Source organism: Mastigoproctus giganteus, chromosome 3 (assembly GCF_048544385.1).
Source record: "Mastigoproctus giganteus isolate SK-2022 chromosome 3, ASM4854438v1, whole genome shotgun sequence".
In the NCBI taxonomy this organism is placed as follows: domain Eukaryota; kingdom Metazoa; phylum Arthropoda; class Arachnida; order Uropygi; family Thelyphonidae; genus Mastigoproctus; species Mastigoproctus giganteus.
Window position 1 is genome coordinate 199701483 of NC_143577.1, and position 24138 is coordinate 199725620.

At 36.0% G+C, this 24138-nt stretch overlaps 1 protein-coding gene across 4 annotated transcripts in view; it reads left to right on the top strand.

The window, feature by feature from the left end:
- LOC150088568 (eukaryotic translation initiation factor 5-like) overlaps positions 1-24138 on the top strand; it is a 164422-nt gene that overhangs the window by 132310 nt on the left and 7974 nt on the right. For 3 of the 4 annotated variants that reach the window (XM_090369566.1, XM_090369568.1, XM_090369567.1), the window contains 2 exons: positions 3073-3234; positions 8164-8328. In XM_090369566.1, the coding sequence (XP_090225692.1) occupies positions 3073-3234; positions 8164-8328 (327 nt within the window). The remainder of the gene's footprint in view (positions 1-3072; positions 3235-8163; positions 8329-24138) is intronic. The other variant, XM_090369569.1, reaches the window with a different exon arrangement.

Here is a 24138-nt window from a genome sequence, read left to right on the forward strand (position 1 = left end):
CTTCCTTGTACAAATTTTAGGAGCAGTGTCTACCATACAGTTAAGAAGTTTTGTTACCTGCATGTGTAAGAATGACCTTCAATTCCTACATTATGCTGTTGGCTTCATCTGCAAAAATCATTTCATAGTCGGCTTTAGGATGTACTACAGCTTGATAACACATGCATTACATAATACATACTTGCCAATGTTTAGTGTTAGTGTTCCGCAATAATTTCAAGTGATTCATATAGTTGGAATGTGTCTTCTGTTTCCATTTGGTGTTTTTTGTTCTACACCATTTTTTTTTTTTTTTTTTTTGGGTCACCTCGAGTAATTCTTGAGCACTGCTAGCCATGGATTCATCATGGGCAGTTGTTATTTATGTTTGCCTCGGTTGAGCATCTTGTTTTTTTATAGAATGTGCATATAAAGGTGACTCGGATCCATTGGTAATGTTATTCTCTTTTCTTGCTGGTAGGTAACTGGGTGCTCTGTTTTGTATCTCTTATACTCATCAATTAAACCTCCTTTATGGTACCTAGTTACAAAGCTCTGTAACCTGTATATTCAAAATATTTTCTCATATTGTTGTCCTTTTGGCAATATCGCCAGGTGTATCCATCTTTGTATCTTTTAAAGAAGCTCACTGTCTTCTTTTAGGTGCAATTGCCATACTTGGATACATATTCCAAGTGCAGTCTTATGATTTCCTTGGTGCTCTGTAGCCAGGTGGGAAGGAGCAGCAGTGTGTAGCACATGCTTCTTGATTAGACTGGGGTTCGAGCTCGTCACCACCAAATACGGAGGATGCAGAAAGGTCAGAATGGCCATCGATATTCCCAGAGCAATATAGCCTTAGTTGCTAATGCTCCTAAAACCCAAATAACAATAACAACAATATGATTTCCTATCACAATTTCCTCTTTTTTTTTTTTTTTTTTACTTCTCCCCCCCCCCCCCACTCCTAAGTCAAAATAGCTAACCAGGTTGGTTAAACTTGATTTTTGTTTTATGGAACTTTAAATTTCATTTCTATCTAAATGATTCTATGCTGCATTCTTGATCATTACTTCCATGATTTTCGATATTACTGAAGTCACACTGACTGGTAAATAGTTACTCTACTCTTAAAACTACCTTTGTGTATTGGCAATACATTGGCACTTAGTCAGTCCAAGGGAATGACTTTGAAGAGCTTTCTATGAAATAAAGATTTAAAGAGAAAACTCAAAGAATGGGCTGTTTGTCATGTCACATGATTTTGTATTGCACTGGAAATTTAATGCTCAGGGCCATTAGATTGGGACAAATGATATCAATCATACTTAAGGATACCATTCCTATCGAGATAGTTCTGGATTGTATCCTTAATCAGACACTCCACGGCCCTACCCACCAATATACGTCGAACTGACTAGTTTGTAGTTTCTTCTCGCGTATTTCGCACCTCATTTGTGGACTGAGCAAACATTAGAGCTGCTCCAGTCAGGGGGAGCGTCCCGAAATCTAATGATTTACATGCAGCCTTATTTTAGTATAATGATGTATACCAGGGTGGCCAACAAGTTGATCACGGCTTTAATTTCGGTCGATCACGTCGAATTTTGTACATATATAAAAAAATAGATTAGTCAAAATCTATATGTTGTTATTATTATTATTATTATTATGCACCCCACTGCATACGCTTATTACAAATCCGTTGACCCACATGACCACTCTTGTCAGGTGCCTCCGTAGCCAGGTGGGAAGGAGCAGCAGTGCATAGCACACGCTTCTTGATTAGACCGGGGTTCAAGCCCATCACCACCAAATACGGAGGATGCGGAAAGGTCAGGGAATGACCACCGCATATCCCGGAGCAATATGGCCTTAGTTGCTAATGCTCCTAAAAACCAAATAACAACAACAACAATCTAGTATCTTGTCTTTCACTAGACCACAGAATACTACTCTGTGGTCTAGTGAAAATTCATGCTGTTATGTTGTGGAGAGCATAGTGTATGTGTCTGATTCTTATTTAGCTTACTTAATAAAAACCATTTCAATTTTTAAAAAAGTATGAAAACAAATATTAAGTCAAATCAATGCCATGTGGGTGCTCATGTTTCAATTAGAGAGACAACTAAGTTAGTTTAAAGAACTGTTACTGAGCTATGGGAATGAAGCCCTAGACTACACCATCCCCCAATTCATGGTTTTTGATCAAGCATCATAATTCTTGCCTCTTTGTACTAATGACACGTTTAAATTATCATACACTTTTTATTACAACTTGACAATATCTCTACTGCAAGAATTAAGAAACTGTTGCCACAATGAGATATAGGTTTGAACAAATTTTAGTGATTATTTAGATGAATTATATTAGCAGATATCAAATAGCAGACTGCAAAACAAATGTGGATTACCTTTATTATCCCGTGTAACAAAGTTTCAGAAAGGTTCTGTATATCTTCATTTTGTTGGTATTTCTTTTTTGGGTATGTCGGTTCTGAATAAGACCTTAGGGTTTGATTGGCATCAGTAGTTTGCTCACAAATGAAAGAAAAGAAATATTATTGTTTACTTGGGACAAAGAAATATTATTCTTTGTCCCAAGTAAACAATAAGTGTAAAAAAATTGCAAATTGAAAAGGAGAGACCACCTTTGTGTTTAAAAAATAAATAAACTTTAAAAATGTACATTTCAACTGCTGTCTTTTTGTGGTTGCAATAATCATCCCAAACCAAGAATCAGATATAGTTGCTTATCATAGCGTCTTCCCACCTCCCTTGGTACATCTTCTCCATTGACTATATGTCATGGTGGAATTTCTCCTTATGCTCTTCACTAACATCATCCAGATTTGGTCTGAAAAAATCCTGGTGAGAGTGCAAGTAATGTAGTTTTAGATTCTACATCCCTTTTTTCTGTAATTTCTATGGTGCTGAGCAAAATGCCTGGCACTGCCAGGCATTTTGCTCAGCACCATAGACGACAAAGCAACTGATGTCCTGTGTGTATACACATTTTTTGTTTGTTTTTGAATACATATGATTTTATTAATTATACAGCTATTATAAATTTTTTATTTATTTTTGTTATAGAAGCATAAAGAATCAAACACCCTGGATAACTCTCAAAAGGAAATTGTTGGTGAGGCAGAGAGATTGGATATCAAAGATAAAGCTCCACTTGTACTCTGTGAACTCCTGTTAAATGAAAACATTATTCACCAGTTGAAAATTTATAGAATTCTCTTTCTACGAGTAAGTTTTATTTGAATGAACATTGAAGAAAATGCCATAACTTTCAATAAATTTGCATTTTGATACCTCAGATATATTTCATTGGAATTTTTACATTCCTGTTATACATTAATAATTTTTATCTAGGATAACAGAAAACAATGCATTTTGGAATTCCCAAGTCAAACTATTCTAGAAACCAAATCATAATGTAATTTTTTTTGTAGGTGAGTAGCATTTATCCTCAAATAAAATTTGTATGCTTTACTGCATTTGATTTTTGATGGTGGGCATCATTCTGCTCCTACTCAAGACCCACTCTGAATACTCAGTGCAAACGCAGGGCCTTGTGTGCTCAACTTAAAGATGAGTATCACTGTCCACAGTTCTGCCTAAATTGCTAATGTTTTTTAATCACATAGCATCATGTGGCACTCTGGTCGGCATGATACAGTGGCATCTTGTCACTCACTTGGAGAGGTCTGGATTTAATTTTTGTTGACAGCTTTAGGAATTTTTAAAGTCCTCTTCTTTCAAGGTTGTAATTAGTTGATCTCAAGCAGAGGGTGTAGGGTTTTTCTTATGAGTTATTCCAGGTTTTTCAATGTGGACAACATGCAAATTGGCCCATGAACACACTTCTAGATGTATTATACTTAGTTATGGGTACACCCTTGGGGACTATTAATACAGTATTTTTAATATAGCATCACCCAAACAGGCAAAGCCGCCATGCATTTGAAATTATTAAAGTGCCAGAAAAGATCATATCATTTAGTGATCTGTTCTCCCTAAACAACTGAATCTTTCTCTGTTGTGTATCCTTGTTTTTTATATTCACCAAGCTGCATTGACAATGGATGCAAGGAAGAAACTTAAATGAATGTTAAAAACACTGATTCAAGAGTGCTGTTATACGTTAATTTTTTTTGTGCAGTGTAATATGAAGAAAATATTTTACAAAAAGCAAAAGGAATATATATGCTTAAAACAGATCTAGGAAAATTTGCCGAAAATGCAATATATTGATAAAACAGTTCACCCATAAATAAATTAGAATGAGTAACACAGTAATAATATTTATTTTTACTCTAGGGCCTGTTATATACAATTCATCGAGAAGACAGGAAAATAAATTTTATTGAAATAGATAATTATTATATAAAATTATTCACGTTCAAAATACAGGTGGTTCCCGACTTTACAAGTTAATTCGTTCCTAGCGTGCACTCATAAAGCAGGAATTTATTTTCCGTAGATGCTATGTTAAAAATAGGTCATGTTCTGAACACTGAAATTTGATCATAGTAATGTTAAATAAAGATCAACAAAACAGTAGTTTTTGCTTAAACAATTTTTTTTTTTTTGTCCGAAGAAATGAAAACAGCCTTTAAAATCAAGCAAATTATACTAATAAAGAAATTATTTATGTCATACAAATGTTTAAGGATGCTTATTCTTCATCATCTCTAAATGCACACTTGTTGATGGTTCATCACTCATTGTTGGCTTGGCACTAGTTGGTTTGGCCGAAGCACAAGGAGTTGTTGTCATCTTCTTCAGAAGTGCTTCAAGAGTTATTTGTTTCCAGGGCAGTCTTCTCTGTTCCATAAAAAAATTGGCATACATAAGCATTTTTTAAATCTGTAGCACCTTTTCTGGTGTGCTCGAAATTTGAACCTTGTGACTCGATAGCTTTTCTATGTGTTGGAAAGCTTCATCAAGCCCCTTGAGGGTGAAGGAATGAACAGGAATTTCAGCTATTAAACCTTCTTTTTCCTTAGCTGCTTCACATTTTGCCATTTCATGGAGGTCTTCATTTGTGAGCTTGAAGCAGATCAGTGTCAGTTGTAGAAACCTCAAGCTGCAATTAGTTAGCAATATTAACGACTGCTTCTGTTTCATTTTGTATGATCTCTGCTGTAGTACTGTATTGTATAGCTGCACACATTGTTGAAATGCTGTATTTATGAATGTTTATCATTTGTTTATTACAGTTATTGCAATTAATGTTCACATTTTTGATTTTGTTGATACTTTCAACTGGTTCATCACTGGACAGTTTCACCCAGTCCCGGTGTAGTGCCATACCCGCTTCGGACCCCAGCCCGACCGGCCCAGTCCTCAGTTATTTGAAAAAAAATAACTTGTAAACCCGGGAACTCATAGAGCTGGAACTGCCTGTACAAGGTTTTAAAGGGCAAGTCTTTCAATACAGTCTGCAGTTTTATAGAATTTTTATTATTAAGAACTGCTAAAACTATTTGATCTGGTCCCAAAGTTGGTCATATTTTAGTATATTTGACACAACAAACCTTCAGTTATTAGCACAGTCCCAGCACTGGTGTGCAGATGGTACGTTTAAAACTGTTCCCCCTCTTTTCTTTTCTCTACATGTTTCATAGTTTAAAAGATAATGATGTTATTCCTTTATTATTTGCATTATTACCTGACAAATATGAAAACATGTTTGGATGTTACAAGAATTAAGAAAATTAATTCCATCTGCATCACCAGAAACAATGACTGAATTTGAGACAGGATTTATAAATGCTGTAAAAAACTGAATTGCGAATGGTAAAACATAAGGTTCTTCTCTCCCTCTTCCCCCCCACCCACTTTGCCAATCTATATATATATCGGTATGTTCAGCAAAATGGATTAAAGCAAAAATTTAGTACTGATGCTGATTTTTACATTACACCTTAAAATGTTGTCGGCTTTAGCTTTCATTCCTCCAATATACGTTGAAAATAACTTTGAAATATTGTGTGATAGCAATGTATTGCCACCAGTGAATGTGACGAATATTTATATAATTTTTATATATTTCAATAAAAAAATTTTTGTCTCCTTCTCTGTGAATTATATATAACAGGCTCTAGAGTAAATTATCACTGATACTTATTCTAATTTATTTATCAGTGAACTGTGTTTTTGGTGAATTTTCTGGATACTGCTTAAAATGAAATACACAGCAAAATAAGAAATGTATATTTTTCTTTTTTTCAATGAAATTATTATTAATCCCTTTGGTCTAATTTTCATGTCTTCTCAGTTTTAACCATACTTGAATGAACTGGTAATAGTTGAACTGTAGTCTGAAAAGATGGTGTCAAAAACTTCTGTAAAGTTCAAAAGGGCTTAGTTGTACATATGCCACACTGAACAAATGTTATCATATGTTGTATTCAGTCCATATATAAAAATAAAGTGGGTATTTTGTGCTCTCCAAGTTTTAAAAAATTAATAAAGAAATGTAAATTAAATTAAATGCAGCAAAACATAATACAGTTTAACATGAGAATTCTGAATTACTCTATACAAGATTTCTCATGCTGCTTTCCCTAAAAGTTCCATCATGTAAAAATTGATTCCACTCTAATAAATGTGTTAGTTACAAAAATCAGCTACAGTTGCTGCACCACGTATTGAGATATTGAGAAGCACAGGATTCCTCGGGGCACATCACATTAAATCTACATTAAGAAAGTTATAATTTCAAAGTTCCCATTGTGACCTCCTGTCACTGTATGGGTGTTTTGAAAGAATCACTAAAAGAATCTGTTTATTAAGCATTTCTCTTAGAATGTTAATAATTATTAACACATTTTATCAAAATAAAAACATGTTGTAACTACAAATCGTCAAATTAATACGTACAGTACAAAGCCAGCACCTTTAGGACATGGAGGTTATCACTTTTGGTGTTTCTTCTGTTGCTGGACAGTATCATTTAGTCTAAACAAATGTTATCATACATTGTATTCAGTCCAGTAGATTCTTTATTCTGTATTACCAGTATTTTATTATTATAATCACATTCTCCATGCTCCAGATGTAATATCCACTGTTTTTTAGAGGGTGCCTCCTTAGCCAGGTGGGCAGGAGCAGCAGTGCGTAGCACACGCTTCTTGATTAGACTGGGGTTCAAGCCTGTGATCATCAAATACGTAGGGTGCGGAAAGGTCAGGGAATGACCACCGCATATCCCCGGAGCAGTATGTATGGCCTTAGTTGCTAATGCTCCTAAAAAAAAAAAAAAAAAAAAAAACCCAAACCGAAAGGACATAAAGAACAATGTTACTGTCGAACTGAACATCATCTCTTGGGGTGCTTTTGCAGTCCAGCTCTATCAACGAAACATGACTGTTTGAAATGTGATGTTCAAAAATTTATTTTCAAGTTTACATGAATTAATACATAAAACAGCATGAAAAAACATCACACACTACCTGCTGTTAGCTGTTGAATATAAACATTGATTTAGTGTTTCAGATTGCTTATATGAATTTCAAAAAATGGCAGTACACTGCAAAAACATTTCACAACTGGAAATGCTAATGGTTGTGCCTGTTGCGACATTAGAACTTAAAAGACATAAGAATTTAAAAAACCCCACTTCTTGCTGTTAACAATTGGATATAAGCAAAAAATTGTTTTTTGGATTCTTTATATGAATTATAAATGGATTGCAGTACAATAATTGAATCAGTACAGTGGGAAAATGTATTTCATGATTGGAAATGCTTAAGTTTTTAGCAGCACAACATCTGACTAAAAGAGGTCTAAAACAAAAAAAAAACTGCACTGCTTAATAATTGAATATAAACATCAGTACACATGGATTTAGATTTTCAGATTGTTTATATGTAATAATGTAAATAGATTGTAGTACAATAATTGCACCAGTACAGCTGGAAAATAAATTCCTCAGTCGGAAATGCCGATGGGTGTGCTGGACCTGACACTGGACTGGAAGGGGAATTTTGTGATTTTGGGCTGGTTTGAATTGGACTGCAATGGACTAAAAAATTGGATTACTTTTGTGTAAATTAATATCATCATGTTTATTTTATTTTCAAATAAGGATACTTATAATAGGCCAGTAACTTTACAAATAATCCTTGTATTGTGCACTTAGCTACAGGTTGCAACTTTTATTTTCAGTTTACCCATGACAACCCAAAAGCTCAACGGTATCTTCTTGGTGGATTTGAACAACTGGTTAAGCTATATTCAAACAATCTGATGTCTCGAGTACCTCGTATTTTGAAAGCATTCTATGATACAGACATTCTTGAAGAAGAAATTATTCTTGAATGGTCAAAAAAGGTAACTGTGCTTAATTTTATGAAAATTATAATGCTAGTGTTGGCTACCTTTCAAAATATTAGAATTTCATGTGCACATTAGTTATAGGGTTTTTGCATGACCAGCAAAAAATTTTAAAATTCATACGGTCTGAATAAGAAAACTATATACTGTTACTTTACATAAAGAAATAAGCATACACTAAGTAAATAAATTTATAAATTGCATACATAATGTAATTCTACAATTACATTACAGTAACACCTGTTTGACTTTGTAACTCTTCTAATGTGTCATTTGGAGAATTAAGTGAAATCATCTCTTGTTACACAGTGCCCATACATTGTTGACCACATGTAATATTTACAGTTGGACAAACTAGCATATTAAAAAGTTATTCAAAATTATCTCCCTAGTTTCATAATTTTCACTGGTGTTCAAGGAAAGTGCATCACCCCTTAAAATTGTAATTGTCATCCTAATAACAAGTATATGGCAATATTTCTTACAGATTGCATTAGCTGTTACTTTCAGCTATATAAGCATGCTCTGCAAGAGTTGCTGCCATTCCTTGCTTGTGTCAGGATGGCAAGTTACGTGCAGTTGACGCCACAATGAATGAGTGCCATTGTTGCTTTACATGAAGAAGGATGTTCTACCGTCATATTGCTTATAGAGTGTCTTGTAATCATCGACAGTGAGTAGATTTCTTTCCAAACTCAAGAATACTGTTTCTGCTGATAGGAATGAACCGAGCACATGACTGTGTTTTGGAGCGCTTGTGCCTTAAAAACTGCAAAGCTTCTTCGTCTGAGCTGAAAAGAGAATGGGAAGAACATACAGGAGTGGTAGCAAGTGCAGTAATAGTCAGAAGATGCCTCTGCAAAAATGGACTTGTAGCCCATTGTCCTAAGAAGAAGCCCCTCCTCACACAAAAAATGAAAAAGGCCCAATTAATTTGGTGTAAGGAGCATGTCAAATGAACCCCCCCCCCCCCCCAGCAGTGGAAGTCAGTTTTTTTTCTCTGGTGAGAAAAAATTCAACCTGCATGGCTCTGGTGGGAGACAAACAATTTGCCGTAGACGTGGAGAAGAATACTATCCAGCCTGTATGGTGTCTACGGTGAAATTCCCTACTAGCAAAATGATATCGTGGTGCATTTTGTATCGCAGAGTAGTACCCCCAAATGATATGGGGGTGCATTTTGTATCACCTGCAATTTTTTAAAAGGTTCCATAAATGCTAGTGGATACCTGGCTATATTGGAAGGCAAATTGCTGCCAGCCATTAGAGACCATTTCAACCTGCCAAGTAACTGCATCTTTCAGGACGACTCTGCTCCTTGTAATCAGGCGAAAAGTGTAAATAGGCACTTTCTGTAATTACTTTAGCTTCATTTCTGCATTAGAGGTTCGACATTAATGTGTTTATATGTGTGACAGGTGAAAAAATGGTTGGAAGAACGGTCCATTACAACTCTTAGCTCGCCAGGAATCAGCCTGGACCTGAATCCTATAGAGAACTGTTGGCATCATGTGGAATCTGCAGTTGCCAGAACGAAACCAGTGACCCTTTGTGAACTTCAGGAAGCCATAATTCATGTTTGGAACCACAAACTATCAGTTGATTATCTTCAGAAATTGATCTGGTCAATGCCTTGACTGTGTGCTGCTGTCATCAGAGCCAGAAGCGGTTCAACTAAATATTAGTTTGCAACTGGTGAACTTTTCATTTTATTTTCATTTAACTGAAGTAAATCGAGGGCTTCTGATAACATTTCACCCATAATTGTAGTGTTTACCAAAACTGTTGTATAAAAGGTTGCAAATGCTCATTTTGGAATATTTTGAGAGCACCTGTCAAATATTACTTAGCTTTGCCTTAGCTATTAATAAATATCTAACATACCATCACGAAAGAAGGTTAGAAATGTAAAATTCCTAGGTGATGCACTTTTTTTGAACACCAGTGTATATTCTTCCAAATAATTATCTTAATTCCTCTTTCATAAGCATACATCCCAAATTGTCTGATTTTTACAAAAAGGTTTTTTGGATAGCAGGCAGGTTTGTTCTCATATGTGAATCTGTTAAATTTAGTGATATAGGCGTAAAAAGCATTTGATAGCTGCTGTTAGTAACAAAATGCAAAAGGAGCATCAACAAGAAAATTATAGGAGGAATAGATACTAATTGAAAAATTGGCAGACCATAAGATGGGAGCTTGCTTAGACCAAACATAACCTTAGAAATGCCAGGTGTTAGATAGCTGTGCTCTGTCAGCTCATATTGAGCAGAGAACAGTGTCTACAGAGCCTCTCGAGACTGACTCACTTAATATATGCCGAGTCCCTTCATTTCAATTTGTGTTTTGAGCAGTAGGGGCATCTCCTTGTTTTATGATTTGTTTGTTCCCTTATATACTATCTTATATTCCCTTATATTCTATCCATCCAGTTCCTAAAAGGGACAGGGTGACAGATCACTCCCTTCCAATTATCACTTCATCTCTAGTCTATTTCCAAAGAAATGGAGAAATCCATCTTCTGCCAACTCTTGAACTATCTCAACATTCCATCTGATCCATGATCAGTGTGGATCCCATCAGTTGTGGTATTGGCTTATGTTACTCATCTTTGGAAAAATTCAATAGAAAAATTTGGTGAAACTTAAGCAGTTGCCCTTGGCATTTCTCAGGTTATGTTTGGTCTAAGCAAGCTCTTACCTTATGATCTGCCAACTGTTTTTTTTTTTTTTTTTTCAATTGGTATCTATTCCTCCTCTAATTTTCTTTCTGAATACTCCTTTTGCATTTTGTTACTAACAACAGCCATCAAATGCTTTTTAAGTTACTACAGAACTTGTTGAACTATGTCAAGATCAAGTGTGGAATGATCCTTCCAGTTAGCAATAGCCATTTTACTTTCTCCTTTAAGTTGTGCAGTCATCAAACTCTGCATTTGAAATCTTTCCTCATATTGTTGTCCATTTGCTTGATCTTACCATGCATGTTGCCCATCTTTGGAACCTTTAAAGAAGCTTGTGTTTTTTTTTTTTTTTTTTTTTAATTCATTCTTGAACACAGTGTACACAATTGCCTTATACCATGGTTATGACCTCTGTATTGCTACAAGCAAATGTTCAATAAATCATCAATAGGCCCCAATGGATGTTCCTTGCTGCTTACCTTCACTGCTTGGAAAACTTCATATCCAACCATATCATAATTCCCAGTTTCCTTTCTTCCTGTATCATCTTGAATTCAGTCCCACCAAGTGTATGTTATTTTGGGGTTACTATTCCCCAAATGTAAAACCCTGTATTTTGCTGTATTGAAACATAACTGCCAATTTTCTGCCACTTCTCCATCTCTGAGGTCAAAGTCCTTCTGAAGAAGGACTGTTCTACTGATCTTGACATCATATGCAAATTTTAACATTACACCCTGTATACCTTTGTTGATGTCATTTAAGATAATCAAGAATAGCAGTGTTCCAGTGCCAATCCTTGATATACCTTGGTAATAATAGTAATGTTCCAGCTTATGCAGTAGCCTCTCATGTAGGACTGAGTCAACTGCTTTGATTAGATCCAAGTAAACAGTGTCGAAATTATTTCCTGCCTTTAGTTCATGAGTGACTCTGTCAAGGTAGCTAACTAGGTTGGTTAAATATGATTTTCCCTTTACAAAATGATGCTGTTTCATTCTGAATTCCATTTCTATTTAAATGATCCTATATTGCACTCTTGATCATTGCCTCCATGAGTTTTCATACCACTGAAATTCTACTGACCTGCCCTTAGCTACCCACTTCACTTAAGAAACCACTTTTATGTATTGGCAATACATTGTCACTTCTCCAATCCAAAGGAATCTCTTCTGAGTCCAGTGATGCCTTCTCATATTAATCTTAATTGTTCCATGCGCTCTTGCCACTCTCCCCGTATTCACTGAGTTTATTTATGCCATCAACTCCAGAAGCCTTAGTTGCCGTTAAGCTTGAATGTTTTCCCATAGCTGCCAAATCTCTGGATTTCAGACTGAGAATCTATCATTTTTACTTGATTTAAACCCCATTTCCTTCTCGACGTATAATATAGTTGTTGATGGGATTTCTTCCAGTTTTTCTCCATCTTTTAGTAAAACTACATTAAAATTGGAATTAAAAAATTGCAAATTTCTGCTTATTTTTGTTAACTAATTGGCACTAGTGTATATTTTAAAATAGAAACACATGATATTGTTCTGTAATGTGATATCATTTCATAATACTTGTATGGTGCAAACCTGATTAACAATGTCTTTCAATAAGATTCCAAAGAAATATGACATTTTTAAATTTTAGTTTATTTTCCACTTGTTGCCAAATCTGAAAAGGTAAGCTTATGTACTATATGTAGATATGATTTTTAAATTTCAAGCAACAGGAAATACAATGTAATCAGATATTTGCAAAAAAAAAAAAAAAATTAGATGCAGAATTTCATAGTGGTGGATGTCATATGTGCTGAATGTTTATATGCATCTTTTGTCATAGAACATTATCTTCTGAGTTGTGCTGATAATGCAGGCTCGTCGTTCAGAAATGTATCCTTGATAATAAAAAAGGTGTGTGTGTGTGTGTACAATTGTAGAAGTAGTGTGATGACCCTGAAAAATGGGTCATTTTTGATTGCTATAGAAAACCATCAGATCTATAGAATACAACACTGGGCATCCTGAACAACCTGAAATTATGTGGGATTCTTTAAGAAACTGTCTGGCATTTATTGTTGATAATACACCTGTTATGGTAGGCCAAAAGACTGGAATAGCAAGGGTATTAAAAGGACAGTTTGAGAACTTAGTGGTAATAGGCTGTCCATGTCATCTTATGTGTACTGAAAAGGGAGCTGCATGTGGGCCAATTTTTTAACCAGATTTTTACCATTAGCTCTCTTTGGTTAAATGTGTAACTAGCTTGGCAGAATAGTGGCAGCCTTTGACAAGTTGATTTAAGGAAGTGGTTGGAAGGTTTGGGAAAAGCCACATGAGCACTTTGCAGACTTACTAAATTGAAAAGTACAACAAGGGCCCCTGGCACCTCCGTAGCCAGGTGGGAAGGAGCAGCAGTGCGTAGCACACGCTTCTTGATTAGACCGGGGTTCGAGCCCGTCACCACCAAATACGGAGGATGCAGTAAGGTCAGGGAATGACCACCGCATATCCCGGAGCAATATGGACTTAGTTGCTAATGCTCCTAAAAACCAAATAACTAACTAACTAACAACAAGGGATCACTAGTGAATGGCACTGACTCATCTAAATCCAGTTCATGATCCAAAAGAAATTTTGAAAGACAAATTAACAAACTCTCCAGGAAAAAGAACTTCTGAATTGCAAACTTCCATTAAAAACAATCCTAGACAGGCCAAGCAAGCTGTCACACCCATTTTGGAAGTTGATAGCAGATTAAACAAGGGTGATCTTACTTATTCATATGCTTTTCTGCTGCAATACTTGTGGAAGAGTCTAAAACAAGAGAAGATTCTTATATTTTATTCAGTGAGGAAGTACTTTATTGCTGCACAAGTTCCACTGGAAAATATTCTTTTAAGTCTAGGCAGCACAAATTTCATCAGTTGGCAGTGTGTCATTTTCAGATTTTAAATTTTTTGTGGACAAGTCTCCAGTACTTCTTGGTAAAGAAGCACTGGAGACTTGTCTTGGTAAATTAGTACTGGAAACTTATTAAAGAACTGCTGGAAGGACTTATTAAAGATAAAGAAATAGGTGAAGCAATAGATGTTTTGCAGGATCAGTTCTGTCAGTTTCATTTTGAGAAACTACCAGATGCTATTATGAAAGAAAAAAGAAAACTTTGACTCAGTATTACTGAAGAGGTGCAAAGTCTATATTAATATCTTTCTCTAAGGAGTCATAATCAGTTGTTGTCTAACGGACAATACAAACAATGGGTTCTGACAGAGAAATCCTAGGTAAGTTAATGTTTGAAAGCATACTGTACTTTAAACAGTCTTATGGCTGTATTTTAATATGAAGTGTGTATTTTTTCAGTCAAATTTAATTTCTAATGCAGTTTGCACTTTACAAAAACCTGCTTTTTCTGAAAAATCTACTGTTTCGCAACAATTCTTGTTTTCTTCTTACTTTACAACTGCCTTATGATTACAGTTATGTCAGAATGTGTACATGTACAGCAGGCCCTTGTTATAATGCGGTTCACTCTAATGCTGTCACAACTCACTATAACGCTCTTTTACCAGCATACAGATAGAATTCTTGGCATGTTTAACGAAAACGTTTCATCTGATGTAGTTGATAGCTTGAAAACGAATAGCAGTTTCCTGCACTCAGTGAAATTTTCTCCCACGCTAATTTAATTACACTGTGGTGACTTGTTACATAGTTCCGAGATCAGCATTTTAAAAAATGATCAAGTATATTGCTTGTAATATTTGTGTTATATGCATTTATTCGAAGCCTAGTCATCACTCGGTACAGTGTTGGACATCATCCGTAATGGACAGTTTACTCGAACATTGTATCATAATTAATGCAACACAGTTACATTTTCGAAGATTAATAATGGCGGATAAGAATTAAAAAGGAACGATGTCTGGACGTGGTACGAAGCCTACTAAAGTAAGAAAAATACTGAATTTGAAAATTAAATTATACATTTTGAAGCGAATTGATTCCGTTCAACGACAAGTGGATGTGTGCAATAATTTAGGACTGGCCGGTTCAGCTGTGTAAGAACAATTATAAATAATTAATTTTAGCAGCAGGAAAGACAGCTGTTCCACTGCAAGCAACTAGGCTGGCTATTATAATTGAAATGGAGAGACATCTAAATAATTTTATTGAAGATAATATCCAATGCACAATTCCATTAAATTAAATATTATTGAAGAAAAAGCAATTAGCCTATATGATGATCTGAAGAAAGCTCACCTTTGAAAAAAATGTGGAACCATTTAAAGCTAGTAAAGGATGTGGGAACGAGAGTAGCCTTGTGCAGGCGAAGTCTTTACGGCTCAGGAAAATAGAGAAGTTTTTTTCTGTTTTATTAACTTAAATTGGCATATTAACTTATTTTCTAGAGTAGCTTTATATTCCTAGTTACGATACTTAGTTTAAATTTTAACTTTGAGATTTTGTAGGTTATTACTTGGTATCGGTAAGGGTATCCAATCCATGTTTTACAAATTTTGCAGAGCCGGTGAATGGGAAGTTTTTTTTTTAGCTATATTTAGCCGCTTTATTGACTAATTGTTATATTAAATTATTTTCAAGAAGTAGCTTATAGACCTAGTCAAGATCCTTGGTTTATTCTGAATTGAGACAGCGAGATTTTGGAACATAATTAATACTTAAGTGTCCGTAGATTTACCGTTCGTAACTTGCCGTCATTGTTATACAATACAACGTTATATCCCAAACTAGATAGCGTTAGCTTAGTACAGTATAGGATATAATATTATCAATTAATTGGTAAAATTTATTAATCTTGTTGAACTTAATTGTCAATTAAATTGTACTTTTTTACTAAATACATATAACAATTTAGATTTTACAAACATAACATAATTAATTAATACATAACTTTATACGGAAGTTATATAAAGAAACTCAAAGATAATACTTGATACTGAAAAAAAATATATAGTTATATAGTGTTACAACTGCGTTGGGATACAAGTTTAGAGTTATAATTTTGTATTGAAATTGAATCGAAATCATGACTCAGACCAGAGCAGCAAAGCAAAAGGCTCAAGCTAAATGGAGTGCTCTGGCTCAGGGGAGAACTGAGGGGGGCAGTTGCCCTCTGAATCACAGCCTTTTAAAATGCACTGCTTGCTTGATGTTTGTGGAGCAATCAGGTACGGGACATGAAATTGCCAAGGGAGATTTCTTTCTGTGTGCACGATGTAAGGAGTGGGAACAAATTAGGCAACAACTCAGCGTTGTTATGAGCCTATATGAGAGCTTGAAGGACAGGGTGGATGCCCTCGAACAATCTAAATTGAGGAGCCGATCAAGCTTGCACTTGATCATCACACAACACAGCGGCAACTCCCAAGGCAGATTGTGCTGGTCCCACAGGAACTAATAGTTGTTGATGACTCTATTGTCAGGGAAAAACGGCGAACATGCTAAGTAAAAAGGATAGGTGGAACAGGACCAGGGTATGTCTGCCAGGGGCAAAGGTTGATGACGTTGTAGAGCGGATATCATCTTTTAAGGGCACAAAAGATGATATTGTTGTACACGTTGGCACTAATGATATTAAGAGTAGGAGACAAGCAGAATTATTTAACAAGTACAGGTGGCTCTGTTGTAAAAAACCAGTGAATTAAGGTTGAATTTGAAAGTGTCTGCAATTCTGCCCAGACACGATAGGAGAGAGTATATGATGAAAGCCTTGTCAATCAATTCAGCTCTGGAAAGATTGTACAAGACTCAAGGGGTAGAATTTTTTTCAGCCTGGTCTGTACTTATTAACAAGAGACTGCTTCTACAGGGATGGGATACACTTAAATAGAAAGAGTGCAAGAATTTTTGCTGATGCTATTGAGGCAGTGTTTGGTGGGTTGGAAAACTGCTAGCTTGGGGGGGGATACACGGACTAATAGAGTAACAGTAGCGACTGACAGAGGTGAAAGTAATTCTTGCACTGCTTCTATTGGAATGAGCAGCAGCCTGGAAAACAAGATGCAGGGTATTTCATAGACTGCTGGAAGTCATTGCGGTAAAGGTAAACACGTGGGTTGTGTTAGGGTAGCTAAGAATAGGAACAGGTGCACGTACACCAATGCTAGGAGTTTGGTAAATAAATTTGATGAATTTGAGGTATTGCTCAAAACATCAAAGGCAGATATTGTTGGAATATCAGAGATGTGGTGTCACACATATAAGGAATGCAGAACTGGAATTTGAGGAGTACAATGTGTACAGGAAGGATAGACAGGATAGGAAGGGAGGAGGGGTTATGCTATTAGTTAAGAAACACAAAATCCAAGGAAGTGAATCCAGTCGACATTGCTGGACAGTGCAGTGTAGAGTCAGCTTGGTGTGACATAAGCATTGGGAGATCAAAATTGAGAGTAGGAGTGTGTTATAGGCCTAATGACTCTAATTAGTATAATAAGAAACTGTACAGGGAAATAATGGGCCAGTAAATCAGTGTCTTATAATGGGGATTTTAATTTCCCAGATATTGACTGGAATTTATAGGTTGGTCACTCACACACTAGCAAAGCTTTTGTGGATTTCTTGGATGATTGTTTTCTACATCAGCATGTTTGTGAGGCAACTAGAGTGAGTAATACTCTTGATCTCATTATCAGTAGTGATTCTTCATGCATTAAGAATCTGCAGATAAAGGAACCACTAGGTGGCAGTGATCACAGTGTGCTGAAGTGGGATTTACTCAGAGCTAACTACTGTCAGGGGTAAGGGGAAGGGTTTTTGCTTTCGTAAAGGCGACTACAGTGTGCTGAGACAGTATTTAAATTCTGTATGGTGGGACCAACTGATGTTACCAACAGCAAATTCAAAATGGGAAGCATTCAAAGAATTTATCTTGGAAGCTACTAGGCTTTACATACCAACTAAGAAATATTGTTCAAGGTTTAGGCCCAAATGGATGTCAGATGAACTAATGAGACATATGGCAGAGAGAAAAATGCATGGGATACATATAAATTAATGGGTGACATGGAAGCCTATGATAGATATAAGCTGGTCTGTAACCAAGTTACAAAGGAGGTTAGGCAGGCGAAGGCAGATTATGAGAAATCTTTGGCAAAGGATGCAAAGAAAAACAGCAATGAGTTCTTTACTTATGTAAACTTTAGAAGGAAGGGGATGAATCAGATTGGTCCACTGGATATTGGTGGTTCAACTGTTGATGATCCTGCTCAGGTAGCTAACAAACTAAATGAGTATTTTGCATCTATATATATATATATATTTTTTTTTTTTTTTTTTTTTTTTTTTTATGAAAACCCCAAACACGAAAGGTATCAAAAACTATAGTATTTAGTACCGTGCATTGGTTGAAGGAGAAGTATGGGGGGTAGGGGGGGGATATGCCGGAAACTTTGCTCTAGAGACTAAACATGGTTTTCACCACTTCAAGCCTCCAATAAGCAAAGTGGTCGTATTTCACCAGTTGATGAAAGTCATCCACCATCTAACGATTCACCCATGAGGAGTTATTCAGGGAGGGGAATGCCAGAGGTGAGTTAAACTCTGGCAGTGAGTTAGATGATTTCGTAATAACTGAGAGGAAAGTGGAGGAGAAATTGTTGAAGATAAACATAAAAGAAGCACCCGGGGTGGATGGGATCTATCCAGTTATATTAAAGGAGACAGGAAGTAAGCAAACCCTTAGCTATAATTACGAGAGCTTCTTTGGACTCGGGAGGTACCCATGGACTGGAGATGTGCAAATGTGACCGCAATTCACAAAGGTGGATCAAAGGGTGACACAAGTAATTATAGACCTGTTAGTTTAACTTCTGTTCCAGGAAAATTAACGTAGGCACTGGTTAAAGAAGCACTGCAGGATTAACTAGACAAGACTTCAGTTATAGCTCGGACACAGCATGATTTTGTTAAGGGAAAGTCTTGCCTGACCAATTTGATTGGATACTATGATGTGGTCACAAAGGAACTGGATGCAGGGAATAACTTTGATATCATATATTTGGATCTTAGGAAGGCTTTTGATACTGTTGCACGTGGAAGACTGCTGAACAAATTGGTGTAGTGTGGCATTGGAGGCCAATTGCTGCTATAGATAAAGGGATTGTTGAATGGAAGAAGACAGAGTGGTAATCAATGGACGCTGCTCATCGTGGACTAATGTTATTAGTGGAGGCCTTCAGGGTTCAGTGTTTTGTCCATTGTTGTTTTCTGTATTTATAAATGATATTGATGATGGTATATCAAGCTTCATGTCCAAGTTTGCAGACGATATGAAGGTTGGCAGGGTTGTTAATGACACTAATGACAGTACACTGCTGCAACAGGATCTAGAAAAGTTGAGCAGATGGGCTGAGAGGTGGCAAATGAAGTTTAATATTGACAAATGTAAAGTACTACATATGGGAAGCAGTAATCCCGGAGTAGCGTATCAGCTCTGTGGTACCACACTGATAGTGGTAGAGAATGAAAAGGATCTGGGGGTAATTGTGCAGGCAGATATGAAGTTTTCTGAGCAGTGCAGACAGTCTGCAAGAGTAGCTCATGGTGTCTTGTCAATGATATACATGAATTTTTCTAGCAGGGATAAGGTTGTGATTATTCCCTTGTATAAGGCAATGGTCAGGCCACACCTTGAGTACTGTATACAGGTCTGGAGGCCTCATTTTAAGAAGGATGTAGAGCTGTTGGAACGAGTACAGAGAAGGGCAACAAGATTAGTGAATGGAACAAAGGGTTGCTGTTATGAAGAAAGCCTTAAATTTTGCAAATTACAGTGTCTGGAGACTAGGCATCTGCGAGGTAATCTGATTGAGGTGTATAAAGCCTTGAATGGATTGAGCATGCTCAATGCTGATGGGATCCTTCCTCTTGCTCAGAATAATCACCTGAGAGTGCATAAATTCAAATTGTGGAAAGACAGATGTAGGATAGATGTGCGGAAGTTTGCCTTTAGCCAGTGTGTAGTTGGTTGCTGGAACAGACTTCCATCCTTTGTTGTGGAAGTTGATAGCCTAAATAAATTTAAGGCTGAGCTGGACAGGTATTTGGAACGAACGGAGGTGTGAAATGCAAGCGGGTTTTTTTTTTTTTTTTTTGCTAATGCTGCATAAGCTTGCTTTCGTGCATCATGCCTCTACATAATGCTAATGCTAAAAGATGGATTTAAAATCCAGGAAGAAGCCACAATTTTAGATCAAGGAGCCGAAACTTTCAAGGAAGAACTTCTAAAAATTATTGAAGAGCGGTGTTAAACTTCTCAAGTTTTTAACATAGATGAAACAGGACTTTTTTGGAAATGAATTCCTAAAAGTTTCATATGGAAAGATGAAAAAAAAACATGCCTGGCTTCAAAGTGGCAAAGGATCGGTTGACTTTATTGTTGAGTGGTAACGCTGTAGGGGTTTAAAGTAAAACCCCTTTTAGTTTACTAGGAAGACAGCCAAAGTACAACCCAAAATCGACCAGAGTTTACGAAAACTCGGCAGCCCAGGGCCATCGGATTAATAAATTCATGATTTTAATTGGCATTTTAAGTCTAATTTTGATGCGTAATGTAGTTACTTACCATAATTATATACATATGTGATGGAGAATATTTTATATGTACAAATTTTTAATATTAAATATTTTGACTGATATTTGTGCATATTTTTGCTACTGTTTATTATTGATTAGGAAATATCCTATGGCATAGACCGCAACTCAGAATTGCATATGTTACTTTACAGGAATAGAGTTCTGTTTTTCGGGAACGAATTATCAACATTAAGCGGGGTGACGTTTTATTAATGTCATTTAGTCCCCCACACAAATAATAATGCTCCCTTTTCTTCCCTTAAAATCTGACAATCTGTTGGTGACATCATTAATTGTTGTTCTAATCAGGCACACTCTGGTTTTAGTCCATCTGTCCTTTTTTACAAAAAATATTACCCATTTCTCTGACAATGGAGTTTTCCACTGAAACTAAGCCATCTTCAGTCAGCCTGAATTGATATGCACTTGATTATTCTGTTATGATGCCCAAATTGGGTGCATTACCTTGCAGGTCCCTAGATACTAGAGTCCCCAATTCTGTTCATCTCTATTGCAAGCATCCATTTATCCAGTAGCTTTAATTGATCTAGCAATGCACTATACTATGATTTTTAGTGTTTTCCACCAACCATGGAATAAAACGAAAGACGAAAAACCCAAATTTTTTAAAATATTTAATATTTACAATAAATTATTTACAAACAAAATATTACTGATAGTAATTTTAAAATAAAACAACTGTGATATACAGGATAATAATAAAATGCCGAATTTAAAATGCAATAAAATATACTGGGTTAAAAGCGCTAAAATACTAACTGAAGCTTTCAAAGGCTTCTGCCTTCTTTCTCAACAGTGTAATTTCTGTTCTGCGGTGCATCATTAAATATCAGCAGGTTCACGGTGCATCTCACGTGAACGCGTACTGTTCCCGTCAGAACCGGAAGTGGCTCGGGAGCGTTTTAGGCAAAAACGTTCATCCCCTCCAAGGATTACCGCCTCAAAGAGGGGATGAATGCGTGTGCCCCTATCTCTATTTATATTTTTCTCAGTAGAACTAATTCGCAAGCTCTCGAGCCACTTGCGGTCCCAAAATCTATGCGCCCGATCAATGATGACCGCTTCATCAGGGGAGAATGCGATAAGAAATGCAGACTATGGCAAATCCGTCATAGCTGAACATTTCTGGGAGAAGCAACATCAAATCTCCCTGATGAAGCGGTCATCACTGATCGGGCGCATAGATTTTGGGACCGCAAGTGGCTCGAGAGCTTGCGAATTAGTTTTACTGAGAAAAATATAAATAGAGATAGGGGCACACGCATTCATCCCCTCTTTGAGGCGGTAATCCTTGGAGGGGATGAACGTTTTTGCCTGAAACGCTCCCGAGCCACTTCCGGTTCTGACGGGAACAGTACGCGTTCACGTGAGATGCACCGTGAACCTGCTGATATTTAATGATGCACCGCAGAACAGAAATTACACTGTTGAGAAAGAAGGCAGAAGCCTTTGAAAGCTTCAGTTAGTATTTTAGCGCTTTTAACCCAGTATATTTTATTGCATTTTAAATTCAGCATTTTATTATTATCCTGTATATCACAGTTGTTTTATTTTAAAATTACTATCAGTAATATTTTGTTTGTAAATAATTTATTGTAAATATTAAATATTTTAAAAAATTTGGGTTTTTCGTCTTTTGTTTTATTCCATGGTTGGTGGAAAACACTAAAAATCATAGTATGAGTATACCCAACCCCAGAGGCCTATTTGAAAAACTAGCAATGCACTGTTTTAATTTGATATTGGTACACTCCTTATATCAGGAACAGAGAAAAGAATTGTCATTTGAGCCATAACTGCTAACTATACTGACCTTTTAGTAATCTCAATTTGCTCTAGTTTATATAACCCTGAAGTTCAGGTAAATATTGTTATTGTTTCTTCCCCCCAATTGTTTTATGACTTTGTCATAGCACCCTACTATATCAGCATTGGTTAACCTGATTAAAAGCTCAAATCAATTCAATTTATTTACAAAATTCCTAGCATTGCAAAAATTGAAAGGACAGTGAAATAGAACCACAACCACCATAAGCTTGCAATTGAAATAATAAGTGTTACAATGTGCTTGTACATTTCTTGTGATATGTACAAGCACTATGACAATCCGTACAAGTACCTTGTATGGAGTGTCATGCCATCTGTATAGTGCCCCATAATTTTCCTATTTTTGAAAGCAGCAGATCTACGTGTCTTACACCCCGTTCAGTCGCATCCTGAAGATGTTCAATGGGGTTTGGGTCTGCAGAATTGGGGGGGTCACTGGAGGAGGGTGAAGTTATTTGAGTGTTTAGCAAGTGAATGCTCAAGTGGCATGTTGCATTGTCCTTCGAGAAATTATGTTAGTTGAAAATTACTAGTTAATGAACATAGGTCTCACTTGCTAGCATGTTTAGTGTTTTCAGTTCTGTTATTTGTCAAGTAAGAATTACATTTATTATAAGTTCTGTTACTTAAATACTAAAGATTGATAATTTATTATGAGGCTGCAGAAAACTGGATGTGAAAAATGATTGACATAAGTTTGGACTTCATCAAGGTTTTTGATTTAGTCCCACATAATGTTTTGTATAATTGGAACAATGTGGTTGAATTAAATTATTGAAGATGATGGTTAGAAATGGATATTGCTCTGAGTGGAATCCCAGTTCATTATTGGATCTCTTGTTTATTATTTGTGAATGATATTGATGAAGCCACAGTATGTTGGATGTTCAAGTTTTTTGGGCACACAATGGTTGGTGAGCTGGTAAATAATAGTAACCAAGTTATGCTACTTCAACAAGATGAATGACTGGATGACTGATTAAGTCTGTAAAATGGCAGTTAAAGTGAGTCATTGAGAAAAGATGCAACAGTTTTAAATTCCCATATTTTTATATGTATGTATTGTGCTATTATTGGTGAGTCTTGTATCATTAAACACATAAGATGTGGGAGTTGTGCAAAGCCCATTTTTAGCTACTGTGCTGGGAAATTGGCTGCAATAAAACAGTTACAACTGAAGTTCTTTCTTCTGGCCTCTTGGGGTTTTCTTGATAATTTACATAGATTATCAAGAGACCCCCCCCCCTTGTTTTGTAAATATAATAACATTCGTGTTTTATTGGTGATCATTCTTTTGGTTCTCACATAAAACACGGATTGATTGAAATTGTGATAGAACAATTTCAATCAATCCATGTGATACAACAACATGAGTTCTAATTTGGTAGCACAGCCACTGTCATTTATAATTGTATGATGATCTAGGTGAATTGCTAGAAAGGTCAGTGAATAGATGCACATGCACACTAGTAAAATCCCATATCAGTGAATTTAATTTGTTACCATCTAACCTTGGAGGAGAATTTTTAAAACAGGGATGATAAATGATCATGTAAGTGGTATTTTGTTTGAAGATAATCTTTTTTTTTTATTTGGAGAATAAGAATGTTACAAAAAAAAAAAAAGAAAAAAGCAGCTTATTTCTATTACATTTATACCAAAATAAATGTTTTTAATAAATTGATTCAT